At 42.8% G+C, this 17,637-nt stretch overlaps 1 protein-coding gene across 2 annotated transcripts in view; it reads left to right on the top strand.

Annotated features, from left to right (window-relative positions):
* Window positions 1-17,637, top strand: part of mdn1 (midasin AAA ATPase 1) — a 55,016-nt gene that overhangs the window by 23,160 nt on the left and 14,219 nt on the right. For both annotated transcript variants that reach the window (XM_029496017.1, XM_029496016.1), the window contains exons 36-72: window positions 610-818; window positions 916-1,038; window positions 1,129-1,326; window positions 2,167-2,274; window positions 2,401-2,589; window positions 3,036-3,125; window positions 3,221-3,484; window positions 3,571-3,835; window positions 3,954-4,113; window positions 4,581-4,697; window positions 4,783-4,991; window positions 5,072-5,220; window positions 6,214-6,413; window positions 6,920-7,143; window positions 7,353-7,466; window positions 7,696-7,825; window positions 7,993-8,099; window positions 8,240-8,373; window positions 8,767-8,933; window positions 9,086-9,206; window positions 9,370-9,583; window positions 10,188-10,428; window positions 10,526-10,649; window positions 10,741-10,899; window positions 10,991-11,205; window positions 11,287-11,674; window positions 12,600-12,712; window positions 13,203-13,869; window positions 13,998-14,159; window positions 14,498-14,780; window positions 14,895-15,133; window positions 15,432-15,527; window positions 15,716-15,810; window positions 15,962-16,086; window positions 16,206-16,361; window positions 17,103-17,212; window positions 17,339-17,412. In XM_029496017.1, coding sequence (XP_029351877.1) covers window positions 610-818; window positions 916-1,038; window positions 1,129-1,326; window positions 2,167-2,274; window positions 2,401-2,589; window positions 3,036-3,125; window positions 3,221-3,484; window positions 3,571-3,835; window positions 3,954-4,113; window positions 4,581-4,697; window positions 4,783-4,991; window positions 5,072-5,220; window positions 6,214-6,413; window positions 6,920-7,143; window positions 7,353-7,466; window positions 7,696-7,825; window positions 7,993-8,099; window positions 8,240-8,373; window positions 8,767-8,933; window positions 9,086-9,206; window positions 9,370-9,583; window positions 10,188-10,428; window positions 10,526-10,649; window positions 10,741-10,899; window positions 10,991-11,205; window positions 11,287-11,674; window positions 12,600-12,712; window positions 13,203-13,869; window positions 13,998-14,159; window positions 14,498-14,780; window positions 14,895-15,133; window positions 15,432-15,527; window positions 15,716-15,810; window positions 15,962-16,086; window positions 16,206-16,361; window positions 17,103-17,212; window positions 17,339-17,412 — 6,739 coding nt within the window. The remainder of the gene's footprint in view (window positions 1-609; window positions 819-915; window positions 1,039-1,128; window positions 1,327-2,166; window positions 2,275-2,400; window positions 2,590-3,035; window positions 3,126-3,220; window positions 3,485-3,570; window positions 3,836-3,953; window positions 4,114-4,580; window positions 4,698-4,782; window positions 4,992-5,071; window positions 5,221-6,213; window positions 6,414-6,919; window positions 7,144-7,352; window positions 7,467-7,695; window positions 7,826-7,992; window positions 8,100-8,239; window positions 8,374-8,766; window positions 8,934-9,085; window positions 9,207-9,369; window positions 9,584-10,187; window positions 10,429-10,525; window positions 10,650-10,740; window positions 10,900-10,990; window positions 11,206-11,286; window positions 11,675-12,599; window positions 12,713-13,202; window positions 13,870-13,997; window positions 14,160-14,497; window positions 14,781-14,894; window positions 15,134-15,431; window positions 15,528-15,715; window positions 15,811-15,961; window positions 16,087-16,205; window positions 16,362-17,102; window positions 17,213-17,338; window positions 17,413-17,637) is intronic.

The following is a 17,637-nucleotide window of genomic DNA, read 5'->3' as shown; positions in this document are numbered from 1 at the left end:
CCATCCATGCCTACGTAGTTCAAGTAGCATAACATAACATTATCTCAGAAAATCATAGTATTTTCTTTTACTGATTGCCTTTTGCATAATTTTGTAATATATCTTAGAAATTTACTGTGCATATGTGACTCATGAGGCTCATAAAGACGCTTATCTTTCACTACTTAGCAAAACCACTGCCACTACTGTTCATAATACATTACAAAAATTTGTCCATAGTTTCATAAAGAAAAAAAAAAAACAACCCAACGATTTATTCACAAGTCTTATCATATATTATAAAAGGTGTGCATTATCGGGATTTGTTCCACTATGTCTTTGTAGAGATATCATCAGCTCGGGCTTTTTCAGCCTTTCCTTTCATCTGGACTGGTCTTACCCAGTATGTGATCATCATAACACGAACAGACTGTAATTCTGTGAGACGCTGAAGCAAAATTGACAGGGACATGTCCTGTGTGCCACACACTTTAGACCATGCACTTTTTGGATTTTCTAGTGGTTTGGGGCAGTTTGTCGGTTTTCTCCATGACATCCTTGTTGATCTGATAGCTCAGATAAATAAAATATTCACTTCAACTCACAGATGAATCTAATTTTTCCACCCAGGGCCTCAGACTGAGAGCCGTAATCTGTCAGATTACGCCATTGCAGCAGGCACTACTGCAATGAACGCCCAGAGACTCCTGCGGGCATTGAAGCTGCAAAGGCCTGTGCTGCTGGAGGGTGCGCCAGGTGTAGGAAAGACCAGCCTGGTGGCAGCGCTGGCAAAGGCTTCTGGGAACCACCTGGTCCGAATCAACCTCTCAGAGCAAACAGTAAGCCTCGACACAGATGTTCTGAAGCTCTTTGGGCTCTGAAATGATCTGCACAGACTGGAAAGCTCTAACCCTGATGACTTGTACCCTCTGGCAGGATGTCACTGACCTGTTTGGGACAGATCTCCCAGTGGAGGGCGGGAAAGGAGGAGAGTTTGCATGGCGTGATGGCCCCCTTCTTGCCGCCTTGAAGGCAGGCCACTGGGTTGTCCTGGATGAGGTACATTAAAAAAATTTTTAAAACATTTTAAAATAGTAATGATGTAATCTTTAATTTTATTCTGATTTGCCTGGTCCCCTGCCCTGACAGCTCAACCTGGCTTCTCAGTCGGTGTTGGAGGGTTTGAATGCCTGCTTTGATCACAGAGCTGAGATCTATATTCCTGAACTGGGTATGAGCTTCCACGTTCAGCATGAGAAGACCAAGATCTTTGGCTGTCAGAACCCTTTCACTCAAGGGGGTGGTCGTAAGGGGCTTCCAAAGTCCTTCCTCAACAGATTCACACAGGTGAGGAACACTCAGAATCATCTAGATCTTCATGCGTTTTGTGCTTTTGTAAATTAACTCATTTATCTGTTGCTGCTTTGGTTTCTTTAATTATCTCCTCTCTCCTCTTCATTTATTTAAACATTCGCTGATTTTAAAATTGAATTTAAAGGTACATTATTGTTTTTGGGTTGCTTGTCCATCCCATTCTTGTAGATTTGATACCTCAGTAGCATTTCTAAATTTGGTACAAGTGTTTAATTTAGATCCAAGGATGAAATTATGAGTGAGCGGTGACCTCAAAAAACAAGTTCTAAGCCAGGGATCACAATGATCTAATTATGGCACAGTTTAACTCAAATGAGAATAAACATGAAGGAGATTGCTTATTTCTATTTTTTACAAATTTAAAATATAAAAAAACAACATATAACAAACGACCTTAAAATTATGACAAATAATATATATATATATATATATGAAGAAAATAACAGTAGTAGTAGTAGTAATAATAATATGAAAATAAGAGCAGAAATGTGATATGTATCAGTTTAATTTGCTGGGCAGCATCAGCCAAGTAAATAAAACATTATTTTATGGACAGTAAGGCTGCAGTGAAATTGCCTTGTATGTAATTGTAAGTATGTTTTGCATATTAACACTTTAAAAGAGGAGCAGCTCTTTTAAAGAACTGCTATAAAACACTTGCCAACATAGTTTGATGGTAGATGGGCAGATGAAGATCATATGGTTGTGGCCACATTTTCTTTAATTTAGCATGTTATAGAGATATAACCACAAGGCAGTGATTATACAATTACCCTTTGTCCCTCATCATGAAACCTGTCTCTTTCTATCCAGGTTTTTGTTGACCAGCTCACAAGCAAAGACATGGAGTTCATAGCAGACTCCATCTTCCCCAGAGTTGACAAAGAAATAATAGCTAAAATGGTGGAGTTCAGTAACAGGGTAAGTTTCTTTTCCCACACTCATATGTTTCTTTGACTTTCTACTGCAGCGTGTCACATGTGTACAGCTGTTTGTGAAAAGAAAAAATAAAAAAAAAGACTTGAAAGCTTTTTCTTCCACCAATAGCTGGTCCAGGAGGTGTGTGTGGAGCGAGGGTGGGGTCAGAAAGGAAGCCCCTGGGAGTTCAACCTGCGTGACATGTTCAGGTGGTGTCAGTTGATGCAGGCTGACCAGTCACCAGGGTTTTTCAGCCCTGGGCAGCATGTAGCTTTGGTGTATGCTGACAGGATGAGAACTGAAGCTGACAAGGCTCAGGTATTGTGCTCCACTAAGTTCTGCTTTTATTTTATGGCCCACAAGCATCGTTAGGGTGAAAAAAGTGTTACATTAAAGCGCTGTGTGGAAATAAGTTACTAAAGTAAATTTTTGGTTTGAAAACAGTTTTGCCTTAACACTGCACAACATTAGTTAATTAAAACCAATAGTGCCAAACCGTGTTTGCAAAGGTTTAATAAAAAGATTTCTTTAATAACAATAATTGTTATTGTTTGTACTTGTTATTACCTATTTATTTCATTATGACTTTCCCTATGCAATAAGCTATCTTTGCATATTACTGCATAAATTTGTATACTCTATATATTTCTATTTCTATACATAAAATAACAAAAAAAAACTAAAAAACTGTCTAACTGTCTCCATGCAGTACCAAGTGTTTTTCATATGCTTGAAATAAGATGTTACCCTGCTGTCCTACTCAGGTGCTGTCTGTGTTCAGGAAGGTGTTTGGTGAGGTATCTGAGCCATACAGCGGCTCCAGGCAGTTCCACATTACTCCACTCAACGTGCAGGTTAATACGTAAAACCTTGTTCTTTTTGACCTCCAGATGTTCAAAGCTGTGTGAACAAACTTAAGGATTTCTCCTTCTGTGGATTGCTCTTGTAGGTGGGCTTTTCGGTCTTGCAGCGCAGTGGAGGAGCCCCTGTGGCCTTGGATCCTCCGCTGTCTATCACACACCAGGCCCTGCGGCCCTTGGAGTCCTTAATGAAGTGTGTAGAGATGGGCTGGATGACAATACTGGTTGGTCCCACATCCAGTGGGAAGACCAGCCTGGTGAGACTGCTGGCTCTGCTGACAGGGCACCGCCTCAGAGTAATGGCAATGAACAGCGCCATGGACACGACAGAGCTGCTTGGAGGATTTGAACAGGTAACAGAACATCAGATTTCCAGACTGCAGAACCTCTTCACAGTCTGAAAACATCAGATCATATCAGTCTGTCCTCTTCACTACAGGTGGATATCATGCGACCCTGGCAGCAAGTACTGGAAAGTGTGGACTACATAGTTGCTATGGTAATTAGACGGGGCCTGATGTCTTTGGATGTGGGCATCCAGGACACAGAGTTCCTGCTGCAGACATGGGGCCTGTTCTGCCACTGGCTGAAAGACAAAGGGCTTCAGAAAACTTGGGGGACTGTCGACTCAGAGGCTTTGAACAAGTTGGAGGTGATCATCCTCCTTCTACAGAAGCTCAACACCAAGCTCAAAGTGTTCACTGGTAATGTCCAAGAACTGATGACTGAATGCTGTATGATGAGGGGCAGAAGAAGATTTTAGAATGAGAAGGATTGGTAATGTGTTTCCAATGCTATAACACTCTTATGTTTGTTCTCCAGACATGTCCAAACTCCAGATGGACTTCACTCTGCTGAAGGAGCGTCTGGCCCAGCTGGAGGATGGATGGACAAACGGCGGTTTTGAGTGGTTAGACGGTATGCTGGTGCAGGCACTACAGGCTGGTGATTGGCTGCTTATGGACAATGTTAATTTCTGCAGGTGTGGAAAATATTTTCTCTCTTGAAATAATATTTCCAATTTAGCAAAAGTGGTTGGCCGAGTTTAACCATCCACTTAGTTTTTAATTTGGTTAATGAGTGCTCTGAATTTGGACACACAAAAACGAGGGCACGGTTACTGTGTGATTGACAGACTGTACAGGTCAACCTCAAGTTAGCTTTACTCCAGACTCTTCCTTCAAATTCTCCTCCTAAACATGGTTTCTGCTTTCAAAACACCATGATTGCAACTGCGAAATTGGCGTAACCCAAACTTAAACTGCAGTCTTCAACTGTTCTAAAGATTTGTCACTATAATGTTTATCTTTTTTTAACATGTATTTTTCAAATTCAATCTAACTATGAGTTTTGACTTGTACTTCAAAAACTTAAAAAAAAAAATAAATAATGATAGATTCATTGGATTAAAACTATGTGATTTGACCTAATTATACGTCATCTGCTTAGCGCTTCTGTCCTGGATCGGCTCAATGCACTGCTGGAGCCCGGTGGATCCCTCACCATCAATGAACGTGGTGTTATAGATGGGAAGACCCCCCAGATCACTCCACATCCAAACTTCAGGTAGTAACCAAAATTAAAGTGAATTCTCGTTATTCTGATATTGCCCTATAAGCATAGGTTCAGCATGTGTGTGTCGGCTGTGCAGATTGTTCCTGACCATGGACCCTGTACATGGGGAACTCTCCAGAGCCATGAGGAACAGAGGGGTGGAGGTTTACATCCCTGGGGAGCATGAGGGGGTCTGCTGGGACTCATTGGACCTTAAGACCCTGCTTCACACCACTGGGGTGACTGGAGACTGTGTGTGTGATCTGCTGATTGAAATACATAAAGGCATCAAATCTGCCATCTGGGGTAGGTACTGGAGAATGATGACAAATGATAAATGACAAATTGAAAAAATTTGTACAAAAATTTTGGGCTTAATTTTTCAGACTCTCCGGCTTCGTCGGTGGCCTCCCTCCTCCATGCTGCCACCCTGCTGTCCTGCCAGCTGCACAGAGGTGTGGATTTACCCAGTGCTCTGCAGCATGCCTGTGGAGAGGCGTACTCGCTCTGCCAGCGCACTACTGCCAGCCAGAAGGTATGTCATTCCCGTTTTCTGTGTTCCTTTTCCTCTGTCGCGATGCATAATTTTGGCTCTGTATCATGTAATACAGACCCAAAAATGTAGTAAAGCGAGTAGTAGTAAAAATAGTAAAAATAAAAGTTGCCAAGCTGAGGCCGTTAGTCCCTGTAACACAACACAGGTTAAAAAAATTTACCCGTCCAGAGTGGGCAAGCGACTGCTCCCTGTTACCACTACATTTCTGGATGTGATCATGATGCAGAACAGAGTACAATCTACTTGGTAAAGTTTACATTTCATGTTGTGGCCAAAAGCAGGAGGGTTGATGTAAATGTAAACACCACATGCAAGAACTATGATAGACTAAAAACAGCCGCATAATTACACTGACCTTAGACCCACTACAGTCAAATAGCATCCTTTCTTACTAGTTTATCCCAGATGTTAATGGCAATATTTTAATTTAAAAAATTACTCCCTTTGGTGCAAAAAAGTATTTTCCCTATACATCAGCATTATAAACTGTTGACAAGGTCAGGTTTTACTGCTCATTTATTCATTCATTCATTCATTCATCATCTACAACTTATCCCTTTATGAGTTACGGGTGTGCTGAATCCAATCCTAGCTCACATTGGGCGAGGGCGAGGTACATCCTGGACAGTGTTGCCAGTCCATTGCATGACCACCACCAATCACCAGTTAACATTAGTGATTCTAAATGTAACTCCTGAACGGGATCCTAAACATATCTTTTGACGGTGTGAGGAAACTGGAGTACCTGGCAGAAACCCATGCAAGCACAGGGAGAACATGCATACGCCGCATTCCCCAGGCCCAAGAAATAAACCCGCAACCTTCTTGTTGCTTGAAAAGTTTTATTTCTTTAACACTACACTGATGTAAAATATTCATAAAAAATATTCCTTTCTGTGTTTTTTATTTCTCATGTTGCAAAATAAACGTTCACAATCATGGCTAAACATTGCCACACTATTTTCTCTTTAGCAATCTCAGCAGATTATTGAGCAGCACTTGGCCATCCTTGACACGGAGGACTGGGGTAGCGGGCTGTTGTGTGCTGGGGTTTGGCCAGACGGGTTTCCCTCAGCCCTCCTCTCCACAGAGGATTCCTGCTTCTCTGCTGTTCTCCGAGATGGGCAGGTGCTGTCGTTTTGCCTGAACACTCTCAGCCTGCAGGGTAAACGGTGAGTACGCTGCCACAACTGCATGAGACTGCAGAAGAAAATAGAGAATAACACTACCAATATAGTAAAAGATGAGGTTGAAATAAGTGGCAGGTGTGAAGTGTAATATCTGGAAAGAAATTGAAAGGGAGTAGTTGGGCCTTTGCTTGTGGTGTGTGGATGTTCTTTAAGATAGAGAGTATAAATTCAGATTCAGGAATTGGACATGACTGTCTGTCTGGTCACTAATGGTGCCCTCAGAATGACTTCTGGGTCTGCACCATCTATTTGAATCATTAAGCCCTATGCTCCTTCAAATCCACAGTGTTCCTCCAAAGAATGTTGTGTGGTATTACCACTGTTGCGCACAAGGCAGTTGACATATAACATAATTTCCCCTCTTACAAACTACACCCGATTTACTTTCATGATCAGCAACTCCAGAAAGGCTTTGTCATGTCACTGTAATTGTGGAGTGGAGTAGGACTGTGAAAAGTCTCATCAATTCTATTACTGCATTTGAACAGGAATCGTCCCCTGAGCCTGAATGACCTGCAGAGGGCTTTGCAGAGCAGTGGTGTCCATGAGAGCCTGGTATTCTCTGATGGAGTGGTTGATCTGGAGGAAGGAGATGCTTTGAAGTTGATCCCCACAGCTGTAAAACTTGTCACAGAGAGAGCTTCTCACGGTGATAGAATCCTACGCAGCAACTGGCTCTCACACCTGGGAAAGAGCTACAAATATGCTCCTGGTTTGTACCAGTACCCCAAAATTTAAGAAAACTGTGGTTTTATACTCAAAACAAGTTGTGTATGTAGAATGACATAATGGCAAAAATTCAAGTGACAGGACATTCACAAGTAAAATTTTAACTGTACCCTTTGCTGAAAGTAAAACTCAACTTGTCAGCGCTATCCAATGCTTTGGATCCTCCACCTATGCCACTGTTGACTTTTCCAGACTCAGCGCTGGTCCAGGTGGAGGCAGGAAACAGGGCCCTGAAGGCTGTTTTTGGTAGCAAACTTGCAGCTAAGGGCAAGTCACTAGCAGAGCTTCTCCAGCCTCACAGCACAGGTAAAACTTCTTCGATCTTCTTCGAAGTCTTTCCTTGTCTTTGAAAATTTGACTGACGCTTTTTAGTACAGTTTTTAAAGTCAGTTGTATAACTGCGATCTGAAGGAAATGATTTTCAAAAAAGAAACTGATCTGGGCCTGGAGGTGAATTTCTTTAAGTGTTGCAAACACACGGCCAACTTTAGAAGTAAGTCTGCCACGAACCTAATCGATGTTTGTTATGTTGTAGATGAATACAGGATTCTGGTGGACATGCGCTGGAACAAACAATATCTGGATATCTTAGCCAATAAATGTAACTTTGAGGATGAGGAAAGATACATGGAGTTTCTGGATGCACTGAACACAGTTGCCAACAGGTAAAAGATTCACTTTATACTGTTTGGCATGTGGAGAATTCACATAGGATTCAGAAGTTCTGAAGTGTATTCTGTAATGAAGTAATTTAGTATGAAAGTTGCGATTAAAATAGAGGACGGCTGCTGAATGTGAATTTTAAAGCTGTAATGATTTGTTTTTGTGTTAGGATTGTTCTGATGATGGACAGAGAGGAAAGGTCCGTCATCTGCACCTGCGCTGTCAACCTCTCTGCTCAAAACTCTGCTCTGAGAATAGCCACAGCCTTCAGTAAAGGTATGCACAGGGTACTTTGGGCAATTATTAACCAATGGCATAAAGAACCTGGAACTTATCTGCAAGATCAAGACATCAACCAACAGCTATATGAGCTAATTTGAGTCTAACCAAAGAATGCATTTTTCCCGCTTTTACAGGGACTGTGGATATTGGTCATCTGCCCCATCCAGTCCTGATGCACCTCCAGGCCTTCTTTGACCTATGGAACTCATTCATATTGCAGTCTGTGCAGAGTGGGCAGCCCTATATCTCAGACCACATCATGTTTGAGGTGAGGCTATCAGGGTCACCTTACAGCCATGGTTTTCTGAAAGTGTATGTTGTGTAATGCTGTGGTATTGCTGATAATACAACTCCTTATTTCACTGCTGCAACGACCACTGTGACTGTTCCATTATTATATCCCATTATTACTTCCATGCTATTACTAGTATGGTTTTTGCTTTTTTATTCAGCCAGCTGCTAGTTCTGCTGATGGTATTGTTACTGCTAGTAGTACTACTGGGGCTCACCAGCACTGCTTCTACTGCAATACTATTGCTGATAATAGATCAGCCTCTGCTGCAATACTAAAGCAATTACGTTGGATCGCCATTACTACTGTTGCTACCACTTTTTCTTACTCAGGGTTTCACTGACAGCGTTATCCCTGTGGTTTGTTTAGATTTTGCAGTTGCTTCAGTGGCTCGACCGTTTCTGGGATATCTGCAGCACACTGCCGGCTGACTCTCAGGGCATCTCTGTGCTGTCTCTGCACTGGCAATGGGTGCAGAAACACCTCATTCTTCGACTGCCACAGCTTCTGCTGGGAGATGCAGATGCTACAATTGAGTAATCCACACGTCTTTTCATTCAAGTAGTATAACTGATTCTCATTTAATTAATTGTTTTGCATTTGTTGTTACACAATCAGGATCAGAACAGTTTTATGGGCTTATGTTTATAAGTTGCACTCACTAACACTGTGACTGTACTGTGTCCAGAGGTCAGCAGGAGCTGCAGGTGGTCTCGGCAGCCATCCAGACTATCCTGTCCACCCCGGTGTCTGTGGCTACTGCACTAAAAGGCATCCAGAAAACTCTGGGGAAAGCACTGCCATTCAAAGTAAGAACTCCATCAGCTTTACTTTATATATATTAAAGTGTTTTGTTTGTTTTCAATTTTTTAGAGCATTTTCCTTCTCGGCTAATGTGAATGTTTAGTGTAATTCCTATATAAAGTCTGTGTTACAGATTTTTTTATTAACAACATCCTTGTTCTTCTTCAGCTGGAGTCAGTGGGTAAGTGTGCATCTCGTCTGCGGCTCTTGAGTCGAGCCTTAGATGTGAGTGACCTCAGGCTGGATGACACGACGGCTCAATGGAAGCGGGAGCTGGTTCGACTTCAGGGTGCAGGGCTCATGCTGGATGTCAAAGAGAGTCTGCTGGAAGCATGGGGCCTTGTTCTGCTGGCAAACAACCAGCTGGATCCACAGAAGTCTGGTGAGTTTGTGTCACAGACAGCTCTAAGATTTATGGTGTCAGTTGATTTATGTATCAGTAGTTGCTTTAACCCAACAACATATTTAGTGTAGATTGTCTGACATGTCTTTTGTCTTTGTTACCATCATCAACAAAAAAAAATTCTTCTTTGTCCCCAATGTAGCACTTCTACTACTGTAATTGTGTGTCATTATCAGGGTTTCATCAACGATATTCATTTAAAAGTATAAACATAATACTGAATACTGTTTTTCATTATATTTAATCATCTGTAACTGTATTGTGTACATCGCCACGTTACATTAATATTAATTTTACATGAATGTTTCCTAAGTAATTCACATTGCTTTATTTTATCATAGCATAACATAATATCTAAAGGTCCAAAGTTTTTGCTGGTATTTTTATTTGAATGTTAATATCCATCAGAAGACTCAAACGATCTCAATATGATTTGACATCTCAAATATCTGTGTCATGTTTCTGTCAATTAGCCTTTTCTATTACAGAGATCAGCCTTGGTCAATTGTTGTGTTTCAATTTGTGATATTAAAGCTTCAATGTATTAATTCATGCAAAGTTCTTCAACATATTTTGCTGTCAGGTGTGTTGGAGAGGTTGGTGTCCAGTGTAGAGCAGCAGCAGTTTCAGATGACCTCCAGAGGTCTTTTGGAGAGGAGCTCCATGTCTGAGGGTGAAGACCCTGCAGACAGAGTCCACCTGGCTAGGGAGGAGTTGCAGCAGCTCAGCCGCAGAGCCCAACTCTGGCCCCTGATGGAAGAACTGGCAGTGCTCAACCAGCTGCGACTCAGCACTGACCTGCTGCACTTGGCTCTGTCTCCTGGGTAAAAGTCCATCCTGCTCCCTGAACGCAACTAAATTCTGTATGAGGACTTATCGGACCAGTTGACTGTTTCATTAACTCTTCCTGTTGACATGCAGTGATCAGGAAGCAGAGGACAGTTTACGCCGAGAGCTCTCCAGGCATCTTCGTTACTGCCTCCAGTCCACACCGATGAATGTCAGTCAGCTGCAGCCACTCTGGTTCCTACTCAGCAGCGAAAGGGTGAGGAGTTTCTATGCAAAAAAATGAAAATGAACTAGAAATTCAGAGCTTCCAACATCATCAGCAAGGATAATTACTCTTGTCCTCTCAGCCGGCTGAGGAGCTGCAGTTTGTGTGGTGTGAGCTGCTGTCAGAGGCTCTTGCTGCCTTGTGGACAAGCTGTGTTACTTCAGACCCAGACCGCTGGCTGAAATGGGATCCACTGAATCCTGAGACCCAGTCGAGTTCTAAACACGGAGCAGATAATATGGTACTGACTGGTAACCTTTCCACACTGCTTCAGAGTTTCAGTCAAATAAAATCTGCTGCGAGTTTTAAGATCTGTGTCCATGTTGTGCCAGGGTCCGGCTTTGCTGAGCAAAGCTGTGTGGTCACATTGCGCACTTGGGGTGCTCACCAGTAGTGAGATTGGTGATCGCTGGGAGCCATCTGTATCCGGCCTTCTATCCCTGTCCTATGTCACCCTGGGGGAGTGGAAGGAGAGGATCCAGCAGCTCCAGGATGTGTCTGCAGTCCTGTGGGACAACATGGCCATCCCAGCTTTGGCTGAGTTTAGGTAAGTTAGGGAGAATATAAAATGTGTAGTTCTGGGTTCCCTTTGAGTGTTCGCTCTCTAATCACCCCCTCATCTCTTCAGGGGCACGGACTTCAAGCTCCAGGGTGTGGTCCTGCGTCGCCAGCTTCAGAGCATGGCAGACCTGCTGCCCCCTAGCCTGCAGGAGGGCTACATGGAGAGTTGCGAGAGCCTAGTGGAGGATCCTGACCCTCTGATAGCTGCACAGGAGATCAGGACAGTCTTCAGAGACTTTCTTCCCCCCAACCTGCTCCCTGACACCCTGGTGGCGTCATGCATCACTTGCCTCCAGCAGTATGTCCAGAGCAAGGTCCAAGGCTCGAACTCACTGGTCCGCTCTGGTGTGTTCTGGGTCAACATGGGTCTGCTGCAAATCAAAGTTTGGACACCTCAGACTATCTTCGACCCAGCTGTGAAGAGGGCCTATAAACTCAACTATGCTCAGCAGGAGGTCAGCAACTGACTGTTTAAAATCTTTAAAATCTTTCAACTCTAGTAATTCTTAAAACAGGCTCAAACTTGTTTTACCTTTCTTATTTATTCCTCCACACTGGCAGTCAGTTGCCATTTTGTTTTCAGGAAATATCTCGGTAATAGAGATATTGCCAGATACTGCCAGGTAACTTCAACAAACTTCTCACGAACCCATCTTCATTAGATGACACTGGTCGGAGGATTGAAAACAAAAACACTGTGGTACTTCGAGTTGAAACATGCAAATAGGAGCATTTTTTTACAGCTTTTGTTTATATATAATATAGAGAGACAATTTATATATTGTATACTGATTCACATGAGATTCACATTATTACCTTATAGTGACTTTTGTTCATGTTGTACAAAAGATCTTGTGGTGTGCACTTATGTTTTCATGGCAGCACTGTAGTTACCTAGCTTCATTTTTATAGCTCATCTCTCAAAGGTTACTCAGCAACTAACAAATAGATAGTAGTATATCCTCAACAAGCTAATATCAACCACATATAGTAGTGAGATATTCATCTAACTCCTACAGCGCAGTCAGAAAGAATGTCTCAGTCCCAGTAGGTTGTCGGCCAAAAGTTAATGGTTCGATCTCAAGCTCCTCTAGTCTACGCTCCCACTATACACATACGCATCCATATATGATGTGCATATGTATTGTAGCAGTGCTATTTGAGTGTCAGTGGGAGTAGAAGGTACTGTATAGACGACTGAATGGGTGATGAACCAGTGGAGTGACTGATGAAACTAAGACAGCTCTATACAAGTAGAGTATCGTGGATTTCTTGGCTGCAGAATATGTGTATTAATTTTAAAAGTCACTTGCAGGCCAATCTAGAAACCTGGAAGCACCTTGAACTGATGGCTGGCTTGTCCCTCTGTGTCTCTTCCAGTTGGCTCTGCTACAGGAGGAGTGGAGAGGACGCAGCCTGTCGTCTCAGCTGATGACTGGAGCAGAGCTGGAGGAGAGCAGCACCACTGATGGTTTCCAGCATCCCCGAATCAGGTCAGAGCTCAGCACATATCTTCTAATGGCTTTATGAAATGACCTAATTTCAACTGTTTTATTATAAAAAAGGGAGTTCAGTGAGTTTACTTTGTTCATGAGAAATATTATTATAAAAATTCAAAATAGAGCAGTGATGACAAATAATAATTGAAGCACTTATGTTTCATTTAATTGATGTCTGCAAACTGTAAACACATACTTGCAAAGTTTCAATCACTTGTGATGCACCTTACACTGTATCTAACCCTCAAAGAAACAACACACAGTAAAAGGTTATCAGATGAGTCAAAACAGTTATTTTATTCAAATCCATTGTAAATTATTCAGTTAATTTTCATATTTTTAGAAATGTGCTCACTAAGCATTTTATTTAGGATTATTCTTTCATCATTCATTCATCTTCAACCACTTATCCATTTCTGGTGAGGGTGCTGGGCTCCTGCCCTTACAATTACTAACCTTTGACCTCTATGACTTGCGGGTGTAGGTATCTGTGGATCCGTATGCAGCAGGTGAAGGAGCAGATAGCAGAGCTTTCCAGGAAGCAGGCCTGTCGCCCTCATGAACCCCAGTATGGTCGACTCTTCCAGGAGCTCCAGCACTACCTCTGTAGCATTGGCCAGGTATCTCGAGTGGAGGACTTGCTGTCTCACCTGCTGAAGGCCCTGCAGGACTCCTCCAGATCCAGGTCAATGATTCAGAATTTGCTGAAGGAGGAGGCTGTTTGGCAGAACTCCCAGCAGCGCTTTTGCCAGAGGCTCCTGGAGGATTATCCCCTGTACCCTGACGTGGTCGGTCCCGTGCGCACCGGCATTCTTCAACTCCGGCACGGTATGAGGCTTGTGGCCTCCCAGCTGGCCGCCTCACTCACGCTGGTGGCTGGTCTGCCCAAGCTGGTGTCCTGCCTGCTAGCATTCCCCTCTGTGTCCTCCAGTCTACCATCGTACCTGGCCCGAGCAGACTTCCTGTGCTCTACAGCATGTATGGATGTTCTGCGGGGCCTACTGACGCTTTTGCCACAACAAGACCCCGAGCATGTTGTCCCACAGTCCTCCACGCTGCTTCTGAATGCTCTGCTACATGTGCAGTGTCACACCCTGTCCACAGGAGAATTCAGCCCTGAGGCACACAGCCTTTTCAGACACATCTGTCAGGTTAGACCTTTGATTTTTGTCTGTAATAGTCTCTCCCATAGTCTCTTTTATAAAATCAGTTTTCTAAAATTTTTCACTCCAATCTGAATTCTGCCTCTGTGCTGACTTGTCATGGTTCTGTTCCTCAGGCTTTGGTGAATGAGTGGGATGAGCAGGAGAGACGGAGGAGAGAGCGAGAGCAGCAAGAGGCCAGTTTGTACCGCAGCCGCAGTCGACTGCACGGCTCAGGACTGACTGAGGATGAACAGGAGGAGAAGGACTTCAGATGCCAGTTCCCCCAATACAACAAGGTATGCACTCATATCTACTCATGACTGTCTTGATGCTGAAAAACATTTAGAGGAAGGTCTGTTTTTGCTCAACCTGATGAATATAGCAGCCACACGGATAGCAGCAAAATGGCAGCATCACAAATGATAGATTAAACTATAAAACACAAACCAGATTATACAAACCACATAAAAGTAAAAAAAAACATACGTTAGTATTTGGACATTTACATTGGAAAGATGAAAATGTGTGCATTCCCACACCTCTGACCATCCTCACACCCAATGGCCAGGTGGTTAGATAGAAAGCATAGAAAGGGCCTTCTCAGACTATTGATTATGTCCATCCTCTTGGTTAGGACTTTTCAGACATCATGTCCCATCCGAGCCTAGAGTCACCAGCAGACACAGGATTGGAGAAGGAGGCAACAGACCAGGAGGAATCCATTGAGAGTGGCTTCTTGTCTCCAGCCGCCATGAACACAGTGGTCCAGGTGCACCAGCGTCTGTGCCTTGGATATTCCCGGTCACTGTGGTACCAGAGCATGACAACAGCCAATCACAGCAAAGACATTATCAAAGCCCTGGTCTCCTCCTATCAGATTGCTGCCCCTGTGATGTCACGCTTCTATCATCTGATTGGTTGGTCAATGACATTGTAGATGAATCAGCAAAGCAGAAATATACAAATGTGAATAAAATATTTCTTGAAATTGGAAACCGGATCATGACATCCACTGTTGCACTTTCCGCCAGATGCTGAACTGGACCAGCAGATGACAGGCAGTGCACTACTGCTCTCCACCCTCCTGCAGAACGCGGTGCAGGGCTCAGGCGGTCCTGATGGTCTGGTAGTCACCTCAGAGGGACCCTATGACTTCTATCAGCAGCCCAACACGAGCGAGGCCTCCCTTTGCCTCCCTGTTCTGGAGCAGCTGGGTGTGGCAGTGAAGCAGAGACTGGAAGACTGGCCTGATCACCCTGCTCTCATACAGGTCTGTTACCTGTTTACACCCAGCTCCTGATGGCCCTGTGCTATTTATGCATTATACTGAGGATCTTGAGGAGCTGTCTTCGTGTAGAATGACCCAACTGCTTTGTGGAAATATTGGATTTGCTAGATCTTTGCACTGATGTAATAAAATACAATGGTACAGAATTCAATAGAACCAGTGGAATATCCAAAAACACAAAAGCCATGGGATGGTTATAAGAATTTCATCACAGAAATAAAATTAGGCCTGGGCTTTATGATGTTATTATAAAGTGTAATCCTGTGTGTGTTGCTTTCAGCTGACCGTGGTGATGGAAAGGATCTTGGCTTTCAGTCTGGCTAGTCCACTAGCCAAGTTCCTTAACGGTCTGGAGATTCTGCTCAGTAAAGCACAGGTGATCTATTGTGTTTGTATTACTAAAATATAAACAAAAAAATTTCACATTTATGCTTCATTTAGGCTTGAAACCAGAAACAATTAGCATCTCTTAATGAACTGGTACATGTAATTAGCTGCCTGTCTAAGTTCCTATAATGTTACTTTTTGCTTATTGTTGTCACCTCTTTCTCTCTCTGTGTTCAGGACTGGGAGAATAACGCCAGCCGCTCGGTCTCCCTACGCAAGGAGCTGGAACCAGTCACCCAGCTCATAATTCAGTGGCGCAAACTGGAACTCAGGTAAGACACAGATGGGTGAAACCTGGTCTGTTACTCTTGAGATGATAACTGTAACGAGACTTTTTAAAATGTAGTCCTGAACCCCCTGTCATGTTGATGTTTCCTGTCTTCATGCTTACAATGTACATTCTCCTGTCACTGTGTGCATTAGTTGTTGGTCCAGCAGTCTGGACAATGCAATGAGACGGTGCACTGAGAATTCAACCAAGCACTGGTTCTCCATTTACCAACTGGTGGAGAGGTATCTGGAGGAACAGAGGATGGAGACTAATACAAGTAATAAATAAATACCCCACACTGCTGTGTAACAAGTCTATCATAATTTCTTGACAAAAAAATGATAAGGACGGATATCCCAGTAAAACAAGCTTACACAGATTTTACTGTCCTCTCAGGTAAGGAAGAGGTGGAGTGCCTCTCCCTTTCCTCAGTATCCTCCACCCTCCAGGCCTTCATGGAGGGCTCCCCCCTGGGTGAATTCCACACCCGCCTGGCAATGCTGCTAAGCTTCCACTGCCACCTCCTTCTTGTCTCCAATGAGCCTGGACAAGGTCAGCACCACCACTCTGTCCTGCACAAGGCACCATACAACATATACATGTTTCCTCACACAGCATTCGTATATGTGGCCTGCATATTCAAAGAGTCATAGACAACAGTGACTCTTCCCCCTCTCTTTATTGGCTGTTGAACAGTCCCCTTTGTAGGAGGTGAGGTCCTCATATTGTGGATGACGGAAACAAGTGCAACTTATTATTTTGATAATAGAAATGGTCAAGTTTAATATGTGGAGAGAAATTACATAAGATAAATATTTGGGGTTTCCAAGATTGTATAGCTGTGTTATATTAAGGTTTGTTACAGTAATAGACACATCCTTTGATCTCCTGACTGATCAATACATGATCACAGGGGCCCTTAGTTAACATCCCTGAACGCAAGAAGAAGGAAAATTTGTTTTATACAAGATCAATTATTTTATTTTATTTTTTTATCTATGAATTGATCGAAAATTAGGGTTTTTTTGTTTTGTTTGTTTGTTTTTTGTCTAAAAAACTTTCTCAACTAAATAAATAAATAAATAATCAAGCCCCTTATTTTCACAGAAATGATCCTTGCTGCTCCATGAGTGGTCATTTGGTTTTACATACACACATTAATTATCTGTTGACCTCCAAAGTATTTGACCTGTGACCGTGACTTACATATATAGTATCTGTTGTTCTGGGATGTTAGAGAGACTGCAACCTTTATGAGAGATGACGTGTCATTTACTGCCTTCTGTTTCACAGAGTCTTTGTCAAATCTTCTGTGGAACCTGCACAGATACTACAGTCAGTTCTCAAACTCCATCCAGACTAAAATCAGCCAACTCAGACAACCTATTGAGAAGGAGCTCAAGGTATATATATATATATATATATATATACACAAATGTATTTATTAGTTTCATTGGTTATAAGTACACACATCTCAGATTAATGCCTTTGAACATACTGGTCATTCAACTGTAACATGCTTTTTTCAGGACTTTGTGAAGATCTCTAAGTGGAATGACATCAGTTTTTGGTCCATCAAACAGTCAGTGGAAAAAACACATCGGTAAGAAATAGTTTTACCTTCTGGCAGTTGGAGAGAATTCAAACACATCTAATTCTAATTGCACTGATGGATCAACTGTTTAGATTTTTTTGGGAGGTTCAAGGTCAAAAGTCATGTTCACTGATCTCAGAAAATAAGAAGCTAGAATTTAGGAATGACAAAGTACTCTTAATCCTTAATGTCTAATTCACATATATCATAGTCTGAAGTGACATGGACCGTAAC

The sequence above is a fragment of the Echeneis naucrates genome, chromosome 24 (assembly GCF_900963305.1).
Source record: "Echeneis naucrates chromosome 24, fEcheNa1.1, whole genome shotgun sequence".
Classification (NCBI taxonomy): Eukaryota; Metazoa; Chordata; class Actinopteri; order Carangiformes; family Echeneidae; genus Echeneis; species Echeneis naucrates.
The sequence above is the reverse complement of the archived record's forward strand: the minus strand, read 5'-3'. Positions and strand labels throughout refer to the sequence as shown.